The 16,738-nt window shown below is 36.7% G+C and overlaps 1 protein-coding gene across 1 annotated transcript in view; it reads right to left on the minus strand.

Moving 5' to 3' along the window:
- Positions 1–574: 574 nt before the first annotated feature.
- The window catches only part of LOC128656482 (dystonin-like), a 958,955-nt gene continuing 942,791 nt past the window's right edge, over positions 575–16,738 (minus strand). Inside the window, 3 exon segments of the mRNA XM_053710402.1 lie at positions 575–1,588; positions 2,821–2,944; positions 12,297–12,490. Coding sequence (XP_053566377.1) covers positions 1,335–1,588; positions 2,821–2,944; positions 12,297–12,490 — 572 coding nt within the window. The 3' untranslated portion in view covers positions 575–1,334.

Here is a 16,738-nt window from a genome sequence, read left to right on the forward strand (position 1 = left end):
TTGCAAGTTAGCACTGAGCCGCTCATAACGCAAAACTCTAATCCGATTGTTAGTTATAGAAACTATGATGCATCTAAATTTAAAGTGTATAAAAAATATACACAAACACAATTCATGCCTAAAATACTGTAAATAATCTGACAATTGTGTATAGAATTATATTTAAAATTATGAGTACGTTTATACAAACCTTAAATAGAAAAAAATGCTAGTGGGTTTTTTTTCTTGTTAGTTATAGGTTCCTGGGGTAATCTGTACATCTGTCAGGCAAGGCAATATCACGTATTAACAAACCTTATATATATATATTTCATTTAACTAGTTTTATTGTATATATATAAAAAAAAACTTTAGGTTTATTTAACATGATCTTTATACATAAGGTGCAGAATATTTGAAGCTAAAACATTTTTCTTATCTACCATCTAGAATTAATATACATCATACAACTCCCAGTACAGCTTTCATAAATATTACTATTAATATTACTACTAACCTAAAGACCTATGTGTTGAAGCATACGGCCTATTGGTGTTTTTTTAGTTTGTTAAGAGACTGCTAAAGTTTGAAAGTATCTACTTAATTCAAGTATTTATTTATTTTCAAATTTATAAACCAAATTACAAATCATATAACTAGATTTGGAGAAGATTTATTCATAGATTTCTGCAAGCAAAACTGATTTAATACAAAAAAGTAGACCGATACAATACTACCATCCACTCAAGCAAAAGAAAACCTCACTTGCGTACTGTATTTTGACAGTACTGTCGTTTTTAAAGGCGAAGTCTCACAGACTTTAGTTTAAAAAACAAAAAAAATCTGGCAATTGATTAAATACCTATCTGTGAGATCTCTGAACTTAACTGTATAAATAATTGCAGTGTGCATCATTAAATTCAAGTGAACACAGATGTTGTAGTGTCTATAAGCTTTTAGATATTCAACCATTTTACGTTCTTGTAAATAGTTATGAGGTATTCTTAATTTGTAACTGATGAAGCTCTGTTTGGCATATTGTACTTTGTTCCAGGTTGCAAAGAGTTATCAATACATTCAACAACTGTTTTAGTGTATGTACTTCACACAAGTCTGAACTTGTGTTAGTTTAATTTCCTCTCCCTTATTCTTTTTTTCAAAAACTATATGACAATTGAATGTTGATAAAAATCATATGGGTAAAAAAACGAGACAAACACACATTTAAGGCAATCTGCAGAATTAAAATCAAACATTTGCATTATTCCACGATAAATTCTACATAATATTTTACATCTTATAAACTTAAATAAGTAATGCACAATGATAAATCTCTTCAGAACTCATCCAAGAGCTCATCTTTTGGTTGACTTGTTGATTTTGCTCATTGGTGACCGTCGTTGTGGTGTAGGGATTTTGGAAGGTTTTCCTGTAGACGATCGTGAACTTGACCGCGGTGAAGGTCTGCAACTTTCATTAACAGTCTCAAATACATCTGAGCAGACTGATTGGATTTCTGAGATATCAAAGTCTGAGGCATCACTGCCACGCCGACTACTTGACCTGCTACCAGCCTTGCTCCCAGCTCGACTTGGCGTTTTTCTATAATCTGTTGGACAGTGTAATGATACACAAATTAGCATTAATGCAAACACATTCTCCAGTGGTGTTTACATGGTATGAAAACCTATTATTTACTTAACATTTTTATACTGCTTTTTGTGAATAACTCAAGTACTACACAGACTTTAAAAAAAGACAGGAAAAGAAAGATTACAATAACTATCATAAACCAATAAAGTAAGTGAAAATGTTTCATATAAGCTCCTAAAAATACAGCAAAGTGGAATCATGTAATCTGCAATACCCATTTCTACGTAATAGGGGTTAATAGATTTATTTTGGTGGCGGTAATGTCGTGGGTGGCAGATTAAGGGTTAATAAGTTTATTTAGTTGTTGGCGATGTCGGGGGCAGCAGATTAGGGGTGTTTAGACGTGGGGTTTATGTTAAGGGTGTTAGATTTAAACGTAACTTTTTTTTTCCCCAGACATCAATGGGGTTGCGTTACAGAGCTTTTCATTCCGCGATCGCAGGTGTTAGGTTTTTTTCTAACATGCTCTCCCCATTGATGTCTATGGGGAAAGCGTGCACGAGCACATCAAAGCAGCGCTTGCATTTTGTACAGTATGGAGCTCATCCCAACCATATCGCACGCACAAGGCCGCTTTTCCAAAACTCGTTATGGCAGCGCTATGGAGGGTGAAATATCGCAACTTTTGTTGCATTCGTTTCGCACCCTCTATAGTGCAAAACTTGTAATCTAGGTGATTGTTAGGTAAACAGTAGCTTTTTAGTTTCAGTTATACTTGATAAATATATTAAATATTTTTGAATATTCATGTTTGGTTATTTTATAATTTGCGGCAAACTGTGAATGTTTAACAAACTAAAATATATATATATACAGTATGTATAACACAAAGGAGAAAAAGGAAAGAGAAAAGAAAGAAATAAAGAAAATAAAATGGATATGCATAATGTTAGCTCTACATTAGCACTGCCCAACACAAGGCCCTGTGGTCCCAAATAAGCATTTATACACTTATTCATTTCCCCCAGTTTTCTGGCTCTGCACCATGGAGGAGCTTTGCAGTACTTCACAGGAAATGCATGCCAATCTGAGCATACTAGTAATATATAATCTATGTCAATGCTAAAATGTTTATATTTTCTGCCATAATTAATAAAAATGTCCTCCTGTACTGTAAGTTCACTCCTTACTGAATAAATTACTTTGACAGTGCATACTATAGGTTTATACTACATTAAGGTTCCTTACCTGCAAACTGTGTCCTGACTTTGGAGGCAGCTGTGGTTAATATGCTACTGTCTTCTGTTGAGTGGAATCCTTTTCCCGAGAGATATCCTGGAAGCCTTAGTTTACTTCCTTGTATTGGCGTTCCCTGTGTGATACAAACCCACAAGATGAAACATAATTATTTGTTACCCCCTAAAGGTAAACAATATTTTAACATAGTACTATTGGGTTTTTTATTTTAAGAGGTAAATTATTTTAAATCAACAGGTTTATATACAGTACATCTTTTAATTCAATAGCTGAACACATCAACGTTTGATTTTAGTTTGATTACAATAATTGTCTTAAACTTCTTGGTTGCGACTTAGTGATATGCTCGGTTGCAGGAGCAATCTGATAAATACCTAACATTTTATGAAGAAACATATTTCCTATTTCTTTGTCTAGTGACACAATCAATTTACAGTAACAATTCAAATGAATACACAGTCTGTAGTGAAACTGTACAGTCTGGAGTTTTATGAATGTGATACAGTCTTATCTAGTTTAACAGATATATACTGTGGTGCTCAGAGACAAATGTTATCCATAATAACACACATTACTTATTGAAATCATACACACCATTTTTACTTTGGGAATGTTTTTAACAGATATTTTACAATATGATCAATTCTGGTTTCTTTCACTAAGAGCTCTCAGGAAGTCAAGTTCCTGGTGTTAGCTACTGGATTAATGGGAAATGGACTCTCCTTATCACATTATTGAGTAGAAATGGGTTTTGGCAGTTTGTTGTTCCATGACAAACAACAATACTATCTAAGGGAGCCTAAAATATTCCTGAAAAGTAACAAAAAAGTAAAATAATCCACAGCCTTCTATGCTAGAAAAGTTCATTTTTGACCAATTGCCCTTCCATTGCTACCCTCATAACACTAGTTTCAGAGCATTGTTTGCGACCTGAAAGCAAGGAACAAATGCAGAAAAATAAGTCTAATAATTTTCACTATTTTACAACATACATTTGTTAACTGAATTAAGATAAGTATAATGACTTAATATTAGCAACAGCTATATAAGAAAACTTTAAATATTTATTGTACTGTACCATATAAATAATGCTATTTACAAAGCCTTCAGTCAAACAGAAGAAATTGTTTTTTATGCATTATTTAAATAAAAATTCCTTTTACTGCCTGGAATGATTCTTTTGTGTATGTGTATGTGTGTGTGTGAGTGTGTATGCGTGTGTATGTTTGTGTGTGTGTGTGTATATGTGTAAGTGTGTATGTGTGTATTTGTGTGTGTGTGTATGTGTGTGTGTGTGTGTGTGTGAGCGTGTATGCGTGTGTATGTTTGTGTGTATGTATATGTGTGTGTATTTGTGTGTGTGTATATGTGTGTGTATGTGTGTGTATGTGTGTGTGTATGTGTGTGTGAGTGTGTATGCGTGTGTATGTTTGTGTGTGTGTGTGTGTATATGTGTAAGTGTGTATGTGTGTGTGTGTATGTGTGTGTGTGTATGTGTGTGTGTATGTTTGTGTGTATGTTTGTGTGTGTGTATGTGTGTGTGTTCTATGATTGCAATAACCCCAATATCAAGAGTACTATTGCAGAGTTCTTTAAACTAATTTACCTTCCATTATTACTAAAACATAGACAAATAGGAAATTACATTAAAATATGCTCTTTTCATTAAATATAAATGATCATGTATTAACATGCTTATACATAACATTGTGACAGCTATGCTGTAGAAGAAAGTAAAAAGGAAGAAATGAAAGTTTATATATTGCAGCGGATTACAAATGAAGAAGTGCATTAGCGTGCAAGATAGCAGGTTGATAATAGGTTGACGTGAGAGAGTGATAGTGGTTAGTGGACTTATACAGGAGTTGTGATTTGGAGAAGTTATGAGACTTGATGCTCTCTTTACTGTACCTCTGGAGATGAGAGTTGGTATTCGGGGGGCTCAGGACTCTTACATGGAGGTGATGTTTTGCTGTTTGTCAGCCAAGGCTTACCATAATTGCGTGTTACATTGAGAGGTGTCTGTATGAAACAATGGCAAATCAAAATGTAACCAAACTATCAGAAGGTAACGGTAGGAAGTAATGGGGAAGCAGAATACAGACTACATAACCTCTCAATTATTTCTGGGTCTGCTGGGTTTAGTCATTAATGCACAATATCAGATACTGAAGACTTAAAGGGATATGAAAACCAAATGTTTCTCTTTCATGATTCAAACAGAGAATGCAATTTAAAAAAACGAATTAATAAACTTTTATTATAATTTTTTCTTTGTTCTTGTGTATCTTTTGTTGAAAAGCAGAGATATAAGCTCAGGGGTGTGATTGTGTCTTGAGCACTATATGGCAGCAGTTTTGCAAGAATGATATCCATTTGCAAGATACCTGGGCATCTCTTCAGCAAAGACTACCATGGGAACAAAACAAATTTGATAATAGAAGTGAAATTGAAATCTTTTAAAATTGTATTCTCTGCCTGAATCACAATATAAAATGTTAGTGTTTCACATCCCTTTAATCTTATTAAGATAAAAATGTATACATTTATTAATTCACTGCTTCTCTAAAATCTTATTTGTCAATTAATGTATTGATCTAACATATAGCTACCTATAGATGGTCTCCTGCACAACCTTTCTATAGTTATGTGTCTGTCAGACTTCAGATCAGATGCATTTCCTCCTTCACATCCTTATGCCATATGTGCCCAGATCAGACCTCAGACCATATAGATGGTCTCCTGGATCACCTTACTATAGTTATGTATCCTGATCAGAACTCAGATCAGATGCATTTCCTCCTTATGCCATATGTGCCCAGATCAGACCTCAGACCATATAGATGGTCTCCTGGAACACCTTGCTATAGTTATGTATCCTGATCAGATCTCAGATCAGATGCATTTCCTCCTTATGCCATATGTGCCCAGATCAGACCTCAGACCATATAGATGGTCTCCTGGAACACCTTGCTATAGTTATGTATCCTGATCAGATCTCAGATCAGATGCATTTCCTCCTTATGCCATATGTGCCCAGATCAGACCTCAGACCATATAGATGGTCTCCTGGAACACCTTGCTATAGTTATGTATCCTGATCAGATCTCCAATCAGATGCATTTCCTCCTTATGCCATATGTGCCCAGATCAGACCTCAGACCATATAGATGGTCTCCTGGAACACCTTACTATAGTTATGTATCCTGATCAGATCTCAGATCAGATGCATTTCCTCCTTATGCCATATGTGCCCAGATCAGACCTCAGACCATATAGATGGTCTCCTGGAACACCTTACTATAGTTATGTATCCTGATCAGATCTCAGATCAGATGCATTTCCTCCTTATGCCATATGTGCCCAGATCAGACCTCAGACCATATAGATGGTCTCCTGGAACACCTTGCTATAGTTATGTATCCTGATCAGATCTCAGATCAGATGCATTTCCTCCTTATGCCATATGTGCCCAGATCAGACCTCAGACCATATAGATGGTCTCCTGGAACACCTTGCTATAGTTATGTATCCTGATCAGATCTCAGATCAGATGCATTTCCTCCTTATGCCATATGTGCCCAGATCAGACCTCAGACCATATAGATGGTCTCCTGGAACACCTTACTATAGTTATGTATCCTGATCAGATCTCAGATCAGATGCATTTCCTCCTTATGCCATATGTGCCCAGATCAGACCTCAGACCATATAGATGGTCTCCTGGAACACCTTACTATAGTTATGTATCCTGATCAGATCTCAGATCAGATGCATTTCCTCCTTATGCCATATGTGCCCAGATCAGACCTCAGAACATATAGATGGTCTCCTGGATCACCTTACTATAGTTATGTATCCTGATCAGACCTCAGATCAGATGCATTTCCTCCTTCACATCCTTATACCATATGGGCCAAGAACAGACCTCAGACCAAATTAATTGACCAAAGTACTCTATAATAGTTATGTGCCCAAATACAGCCTCAGACCAAATTCATTGATCATTGCACCCTTGATAGCTATGTGCCCAGATAATACCTTAGGCCAAATACACTGCTTCCTGCACCCCCTAATGCCAGATATAAACTGAAATTGCACATGAAACCAGTATAATGCATCTTCCCCCTATTTCTAATAATTCTGCTTTCTATTGAATCCTGTGCTTGGTATACAGAGGAGACATAGCCACATGGTAGGTCAGGGAGGAGAAAACACTGGGACCAACTACGGTAAAGTAAAATCACCAACACAATAAGGAGGGTGTAGGGTAATCTAATCATGTATTTAATAAATATATATATATAGATATATATATACACACATATACACGCGCACACACACATATATACAAAAATAAATACAGATACAAACACATATATAAATAAAAAAATAATACAGAGTGTCCCTGCAGCAAAGTGACCACTTTGTAGACAGAACTTGGACTGAGAGAACTGGTCGGGACACTGGACATACCTCTTCATTCTACAATTGGTGAAAACACAAACATTGGATCTACTGGTGCTGCACAGTTAAATGGTGTGCATGGCCCTTTCAGGTTCTAGCTTTTGCTTGGAGCCAGGAGATGCAAACGGCTTATTGAGCAAGGCTAAAAGTATTACTGGGAAAGGTATTTGCTTTTTTAGATTTAATTAATTAAAGGGATTACATTTTATTGAAACTATAATGTTCCTTTAATAAAATTGTTTACAGAATCTGACTGAACAACTAAGTAATAGGTAATAAATACTTTAAAAACAACATTAAAGTCCCAAGTATTAATATTTTTATTTTCTTAAACCTTTAAAAAACCCTCGGCTAGATTACGAGTTGTGCGTTTGGGTAAAAAAGAGGTCCTAACGCTGCTTTTTTACGCCCGCTGCTATTACGAGTCTTTAAGGTTTAGGGGCACCGCACACTTCTTTGGCCTTACCGCAAAACGACTTACGTAAACTTCGTAAAGTCTTTTTTCTATGGGACTTCCATAGCGCCGGTATTACGAGTCTGTCCTGGGAGGCCAAAAAGTGAGTGGTACCTACAAGATCTGTAACGCATTCTAAAGTCAGTAGTTAAGAGTTATGGTACAACGCTGTAACATAAAACTCATAACTAAAGTGCTAAAAAGTACACTAACACCCATAAATTACCTGTTAACCCCTAAACCGAGGCACTATAATAAAATTTTTAACCCCTAATCTGCCACGCCAGACACCGCCGCCACCTACATTATATTTATGAACCCCTAATCTGCTGCCCCCAACATCGCCGACACCTACATTATATTTATTAACCCCTAATCTGCTGCCCCAATGTCGCCGCAACCTACCTACACTTATTAACCCCTAATCTGCCGCCCCCAATGTCGCCGCCACTATATTAAAGTTATTAACCCCTAAATCTAAGTCTAGCCCTAAATATAATTTAAATAAATCTAAAGAAAATTACTATCATTACCTAAATTATTCCTATTTAAAACTAAATACTTACCTATAAAATAAACCCTAAGCTAGCTACAAGAACAGCCAATAGAATGCAAGCTCAATCCTATTGGCTGATTGCATCAGCCAATAGGATTTTTTCTACCTTAATTCCGATTGGCTGATAGAATTCTATCAGCCAATCGGAATCTTAGGGATGCCATCTTGGATGACATCACTTAAAGGTACCTTCATTTGTCTTTAGTCGTCAGATGAAGAGGATGCTCCGCGTCGGATGTCTTGAAGATGGACCCGCTCCATGACGGATGGATGAAGATAGAAGATACCATCTGGATGAAGACTTCTCCCGGCTTCATTGAGGACTTCGGCCCAGCTTGGATGAAGACTTCTCCCAGTAAGTCGATCTTCAGGGGGTTAGTGTTAGGTTTTTTTAACACTTTGGCCCAGCTTGGATGAAGACTTCTACCAGTAAGTCGATCTTCAGGGGGTTAGTGTTAGGTTTTTTTTAAGTGTGTATTGGGTGGGTTTTATTTTTAAGTTAGGGTTTGGGCTTGCAAAATAGCTAACTGCCCTTTAAGGGCAATGCTCATCCAAATGCCCTTTTCAGGGCAATGGGGAGCTTAGGTTTTTTTAGATAGTATTTTATTTGGGGGGTTGGTTGTGTAGGTGGTTGGTTTTACTGTTGGGGGGTTGTTTGTATTTTTATTTACAGGTAAAAGAGCTGATTACTTTGGGGCAATGCCCCGTAAAAGGCCCTTTTAAGGGCTATTGGTACTTTAGTTTAGGCTAGGGATTTTATTATTTTGGGGGGCTTTTTTTATTTTGATAGGGCTATTAGATTAGGTGTAATTAGTTTAAATATCTTGTACAGGTATACCCCGCTCATACAGCGGGTTAGGGACCGGAGCCCCGCTGTAAAGTGAAAACCGACTTAAAGTGAAACAAGGCAGTTTTAGCTTTTTTTCACTTGCCAGTATGTTTAAAAACATGTTGAACTAACATATATTTGGGGTGCAATAGTGATATGTTTAGTTTAAAACTAGCACAGCACAGTATTCAATTAATATTTAATAAAAACTGTACCTGTAAAATAGTGACAATTACTGTAGTAAAATTTGCCAGACTATAAAACTGAGACACAGATTGCCCTGTAATGCTGTAAGCAAAGTGAACTGCTCATAACAAAATGGTGCCAGTCACTTTTCTCGCAATAGCACAAAGATTACAGAACCGTTTCAAAATCCTTGGAGGTTGAACTTCAGCTCCACAAAGCGCTGTATTAGCGAATCGCTGTAAAGTGAGGTATACCTGTAATTTGTTTATTATTTTCTGTAATTTAGTGTTTGATTTTTTTGTACTTTAGCTAATTTAATTGATTTAATTGTTGTTCATTTAGTTAATTTATTTAATTATAGTGTAGTGTTAAGTGTTAGTGTAACAGGTTAGGTTTTATTTTACAGGTACTTTTGTATTTATTTTAGCTAGGTAGTTATTAAATAGTTAATAACTATTTAGTAACTATTCTACCTAGTTAAAACAAATACAAACTTGCCTGTAAAATAAAAATAGTTACATTGTATCTAGCTTTGGATTTATTAGTTACATTGTAGCTTGCTTAGGGTTTATTTTATAGGTAAGTATTTAGTTTTAAATAGGAATAATGTAGTTAATGCTAGTAATTTTCTTTAGATTTATTTAAATTATATTTAAGTTAGGGGGTGTTAGGGTTAGGGTTAGACTTAGGTTTAGGGGTTAATACATTTAGTATAGTGGCAGCGACGTTGGGGGCAGCAGATTAGGGGTTAATAAATGTAGGTAGGTGGAGTTGATGTTAGGGACGACAGATTAGGGGTTAATAATATTTAACTAATGTTTGTGAGGCAGGAGTGCGGTGGTTTAGGGGTTAATATGTTTATTATAGTGGTGGTGACGTTGGGGACGGCAGATTAGGGGTTAATAAGTGTAGGTAGGTGGCGGTGACATTGGGGGTGGCAGATTAGGGGTTAATAAATATAATGTAGGTGGCGGCGATGTTGGGGGCAGCAGATTAGGGGTTCATAAGTATAATGTAGGTGGCGGCGGTGTCCGGAGCGGCAGATTAGGGGTAATAAGAATAATGTAGATGTCGGGGGCGGCAGATTAGGGGTTAATAAGTGTATGATTAGGGGTGTTTAGACTCGGGGTTCATGTTAGGGTGTTAGGTGTAAACATAACTTTTATTTCCCCATAGGAATCAATGGGGCTGCGTTAAGGAGCTTTACGCAGCTTTTTTGCAGGTGTTAGACTTTTTCTCAGCTGGCTCTCCCCGTTGATCCCTATGGGGAAATCGTGCACGAGCACGTACAACCAACTCACCGCTGACATAAGCAGCGATGGTATTGGAGTGCAGTAATGAGCAAAATTTTGCTCAACGCTCACTTCTTGTCTTTTAACGACGGGTTTGTAAAAACTCATAATACCAGCGCTGTAGGGAAGTGAGCGGTTTGGGAAAACTGCTCGTTAGCACCGCATAGCCTCTAACGCAAAACTCGTAATCTAGCCGCCTGTATTTTGGCCATGAAGACCATATTCCCAACTATTGCAAATTATTTACATTTTCAGTTCTGTCAGTTTCCCTCTGCCTAGAGTTTTGTGCACACGCTAGTACAGCCTCTAGGTAGTAAAACAATTTGAATTCACCTGCTGGTACATTTCTGCAATCAAAATCAATTTCTGTATAAGGGAACAAACTCTGTATTAGAAAGCACTGCTGATTGCAAAGTCTCTCATCGGCTGACTCAGATATTACATTTGCGCAACTTTAAAGGGGAAGCCTATAAGTCTTTGCATTTCTTGAGTAAGTTAAATAAAACAATATAGATTAAGCAAAATTATTTTTAACTTAGATAATATATTTAACTCATGTGCTAATACTATGTGTAGCCTGTGTACCTCAGAGAGGTGTGTGACTCAATTCAGGTTATTGCAGCTAATCCCCGTAGCTAAATTGGTTCCTTTCGAGACTGCATTTTTTTTCGATGTGGGCATCTGGTGAGCTCATAAGGGATGAATTGAAATGATATATGAGCTCAAAAGATTTGAGATAGTGTCTCAGTTCATAGAAGGAACATAAGGTAGACATCAACTTTTTAAACTTTTTAACAAGCACATTTTTCTCATTTTATGTGCTTCCCCCGTATCATTCAATCTATTTTTTTTAATTTATGAATGTTTGTTGGTGTCTCCTATGTTGTTGAAGGAACTACTGTAAGTTAGATTTGATTATTATGGAACATGATCTCTCCTACACTTTAAATGAAATTGACATAATTTAACTATTTTTAAACAGCAGGTAGAAAAGTCTACTTTTCGTTAATCTAATTATTTATTATCTTTTCATTTAAATGGACAGTCTACATCAAAATTGATAAAAAAAAGATAGATAAACCCTTTATTACCCATTCCCCAGTTTTGCATAACCAACACACATTAATACACGTTTTACCTCTGTAATTACCTTGTATCTAAGCCTCTGTAGACTGCCCCCTTATTTCAGTTCTTTTGCCAGACTTGCATTTTAGCCAATTAGTGCTGACTCCTAGGTAACTCCATGGGCGTGAGCACAATGTTATCTATATGGCACACATTAAGGAATGCCCTCTAGTTGTGAAAAAATGTCAAAATGCATTCAGATAAGAGGCGGCCTTCAAGGACTAAAACATTGGCATATGAGCCTACCTAGGTTTACATTTCAACTAAGAATACCAAGCGAAAAAAGCAAAATTGATGATAAAAGTAAATTGAAAAGTTGTTTAAAATTACATGCCCTATCTGAATCATGAAAGTTTATTTTTTAATAGACTTTTAGAATATTAGGTATTCTAAATAGTAAATAGGAAACATTTTTTAGAATGTCATTACATGTAAATATTATCTTTGATAGGTTTACAAAAACAGTATTTACAATATCCTTTTTCTTGGTAATTGTCAGTAAAAAGTTCATTTTAAAGCCTCATTCGCGTTATCTCTATTTCATACGTTGACACATACCTTTGGTGTAGTGGAGCCAGTAGCTTGTGACGGACTGGCCTGAACATTTGGAGTTGAATTAGATCTATTTGGTGAAGCGCCTCTAGAGGATGGACGAGATCTGCGACCCTTTGGTCGGAAAGGTGTCATGCTCTGACTAGCACCATCGGGCAACATAAACTTTTCTCTCAACTCGACATTTGTCCTTCCTTTTGCTGTAATATGACATGTATGTTAGCATGATTAGATATGTTTAAACAATTGCCAAATCTTGATGCAAACATATATGCAATCATTATGAATGCCGCAAAAATAAAGTAGTCTTTGAAATCTGCAAAAAAATGCACAAATCCATTAATCACATATGCATGGATATGCTAGAAAAAACATATACATGAAAAAACAGCAAAATATTGCACTTGCAAAAATGTCATGTAATTGGCAATAAAATCATGTTTTTTTTCCCCAAATGTTACATAGCGTTTTAATTAATATACGGCTAGATTACGAGTTTTGCGCTATATTGAAAAAGCAGCGTTATCCGGGTATAACGCTACTTTTTCACTACCGCTGGTATTCCAAGTCTTGCAGATTTAGGGGCACCGCACAGTTTTTTGGCCTTACCGCAAATCAATTTACGCAAATTGCGTATAGTCTATTTTCAATGGGACTTCCATAGCGCCGGTATTACGAGCTTGTCCTGGGAGGCCAAAAAGTGAGCGGTACACCCTATCCCGTCAAGATTCGTAACGCATTCTAAAGTCAGTAGTTATGAGTTTTACACTACAAAGCTGTAGAATAAAACTCATAACTAAAGTGCTAAAAAGTACACTAACACTTATAAACTACCTATTAACCCCTAAACCAAGGCCCTCCCACATCGCAAACACTATAATAAACATATTAACCTCTAAACCGCCGCACTCCCGCCTCGCAAACACTAGTTAAATATTATTAACCCCTAATCAGCCGCCCCTAACATAGCCGCCACCTACCTACATTTATTAACCCCTAATCTGCCGCCCCCAACGTCGCAGCCACTATACTAAATTTATTAACCCCTAAACCTAAGTCTAACCCTAATCCTAACACCCCCTAACTTAAATATAATTTAAATAAATCTAAATAAAATTCCTATCATTACCTAAATTATTCCTATTTAAAACTAAATACTTACCTATAAAATAAACCCTAAGCTCGCTACAATATAATGAATAGTTACATTGTATCTAGCTTAGGGTTTATTTTTATTTTACAGGCAAGTTTGTATTTATTTTAACTAGGTAGAATACTTACTAAATAGTTATTAACTATTTACTAACTACCTAGCTAAAATAAATACAAATTTACCTGTAAAATAAAACCTAACCTAAGTTACACTAACACCTATCACTACACTACAATTAAACAAATTACCTAAATTAACTACAATTAAATACAATTAGCTAAATTACAAAAAAACAAAGACTAAATTACAGAAAATAAAAAACAATTTACAAGATATTTAAACTAATTACACCTAATCTAATAGCCCTATCAAAATAAAAAAAGCCCCCCCCAAAATAAAAAAACCCTAGCCTAAACTAAACTATCAAAAGCCCTTAAAGGGCCTTTTGCGGGGCATTGCCCCAAAGAAATCAGCTCTTTTAGCTGAAAAAAAATACAAACAACCCCCCCAACAGTAAAACCCACCACCCACACAACCAACCCCCCAAATAAAACCCTAACTAAAAAACCCTAAGCTCCCCATTGCCCTGAAAAGGGCATTTGGATGGGCATTGCCATTAAAAGGGCATTTAGCTCTATTGCTGCCAAAAGCCCTAACCTAAAAATAAAACCCACCCAATAAACCCTTAAAAAATCCTAACACTAACCCCCTGAAGATCCACTTACAGTTTTGAAGATCCGACATCCATCCTCAACGAAGCCGGGAGAAGTCTTGATTGAAGCGGCAAGAAGTCCTTAACGAAGCCGGGAGAAGTCTTCATCCAAGCCGGGAGAAGTGGTCCTCCAGATGGGCAGAAGTCTTCAGCCAGACGGCATCTTCTATCTTCATCCATCCGGCGTGGAGCGGCTCCATCTTCAAGACATCCGAGGCGGAGCATCCTCTTCTTTCCAATGACTACCGACGAATAAAGGTTCCTTTAAATGACATCATCCAATATGGCGTCCCTTATATTCCGATTGGTTGATAGAATTCTATCAGCCAATCGGAATTAAGGTTGAAAGAATCCTATTGGCTGATGAAATCAGCCAACAGGATTGAGCTTCAATCCTATTAGCTGATCCAATCAGCCAATAGGATTGAGCTTGCATTCTATTGGCTGATTGGAACAGCCAATAGAATGCGAGCTTAATCCTATTGACTGATTGCATCAACCAGTAGGATTTTTTCAACCTTAATTCTGATTGACTAATAGAATTCTATCATCCAATTGGAATCTAAGGGACGCCATCTTGGATGACGTCATTTAAAGGAACCTTCATTCGTCGGTAGTCGTCGGAAAAAAGAGGATGCTCCACATCGGATGTCTTGAAGATGGAGCCACTCCGCGCCGGATGGATGAAGATAGAAGATGCCGTGTGAATGAAGACTTTTGCGCGTCTGGAGGACCACGTCTCCCGGCTTGGATGAAGATTTCTCCCGGCTTCGTTGAGGACTTCTTGCCGCTTCGATGAGGACTTCTCTCAGCTTCATTGAAGATGGATGTCGGATCTTCAAAACTGTAAATGGATCTTCAGGGGGTTAGTGTTAGGGTATTTTAAGGGTTTATTGGGTGGGTTTTATTTTTAGGTTAGGGCGTTGGGCAGCAATAAATCTAAATGCCCTTTAAAGGGCAATGCCCATCCAAATGCCTTTCAGGGCAATGGGGAGCTTAGGTTTTTTTAGTTAGGGTTTTATTTGGGGGGTTGGTTGTGTGGGTGGTGGGTTTTACTGTTGTGGGGGGTGTTTGTATTTTTTTTTTCAGGTAAAAGAGCTGATTTCTTTGGGGCAATGCCCTGCAAAAGGCCCTTTTAAGGGCTATTGATAGTTTAGTTTAGGCTAGGGTTTTTTTTATTTTGGGGGGGGGGGGGCTTTATTTTGATAGGACTATTAGATTAGGTGTAATTAGTTTACATAGCTTGTAAATAGTTTTTTATTTTCTGTAATTTAGTGTTTGTTTTTTTTGTAATTTAGCTAATTGTATTTAATTTATTTAATTGTATTTAATTTAGGTAATTTATTTAATTGTAGTGTAGTGTTAGGTGTTAGTGTAACTTAGGTTAGGTTTTATTTTACAGGTAAATTTGTATTTATTTTAGCTAGGTAGTTATTAAATAGTTAATAACTATTTAGTAAGCATTCTACCTAGTTAAAATAAATACAAACTTGCCTGTAAAATAAAAATAAACACTAAGCTAGATACAATGTAACTATTAGTTATATTGTAGCTAGCTTAGGGTTTATTTTATAGGTAATTATTTAGTTTTAAATAGGAATAATTTAGGTAATGATAGGAATTTTATTTAGATTTATTTAAATTATATTTAAGTTAGGGGGGTGTTATGGTTAGGATTAGACTTAGGTTTAGGGGTTAATAAATTTACAATACTGGCAGCGACGTTGGAGACGGCAGATTAGGGGTTAATAAATGTAGGTAGGTGGTGGCGATGTTAGGGGCAGCAGATTAGAGGTTAGTAATATTTAACTAGTGTTTGCGAGGCGGGAGTGCAGCGGTTTAGGGGTTAATATGTTTATTATAGTGGTGGCGATGCCGGGACCGGCAGATTAGGGGTTAATAAGTATAATGTAGGTGTCGGTGATGTCAGGGGCAGCAGATTATGGGGTTAATAAGTGTAAGAATAGGGGTGTTTAGACTTGGGGTTCATGTTAGGGTGTTAGGTGTAAACATAAATTTTGTTTCCCCATAGGAATCAATGGGGCTGCGTTACTCAGCTAAACAATGCTTTTTTGCAGGTGTTAGACTTTTTTTCAAGCAGCTCTCCCCATTGATGTCTATGGGAAAATCGTGCACGAGCACGTATAACCAGCTCACCGCTGACTTAAGCAGGGCTGGTATTGGAGTGCGGTATGGAGCACAATTTTGCTCTACACTCACTTCTTGCGTTTTAACGCCAGGTTTATAAAAACCTATAATACCAGCGCTGTAGGGAAGTCAGCAGTGACAATAATGTGCAAGTTAGCAATGCACCCCTCTTACCGCAAAACTCGTAATCTGGCCGATAATGAATATTATAATTACAAGCATGTATGCGTATTTGCTATACACTTTTTTAATGGTTCCAGTGGATAATATTACCAGTACATGCGCACAGGGCTGCTATGATTCAAATTCACAAGTGCTGGAATGACCTTGTAATGTATAATAGTAAATGCGACCAATTTACAATAACGTATAAAGCAAAAATAAATGGAAGGCAGTGCCACCAAACATTAAGCACATAAATTAGCAATGTTAGTG

This window comes from Bombina bombina, chromosome 4 (genome assembly GCF_027579735.1).
Source record: "Bombina bombina isolate aBomBom1 chromosome 4, aBomBom1.pri, whole genome shotgun sequence".
In the NCBI taxonomy this organism is placed as follows: Eukaryota; Metazoa; Chordata; class Amphibia; order Anura; family Bombinatoridae; genus Bombina; species Bombina bombina.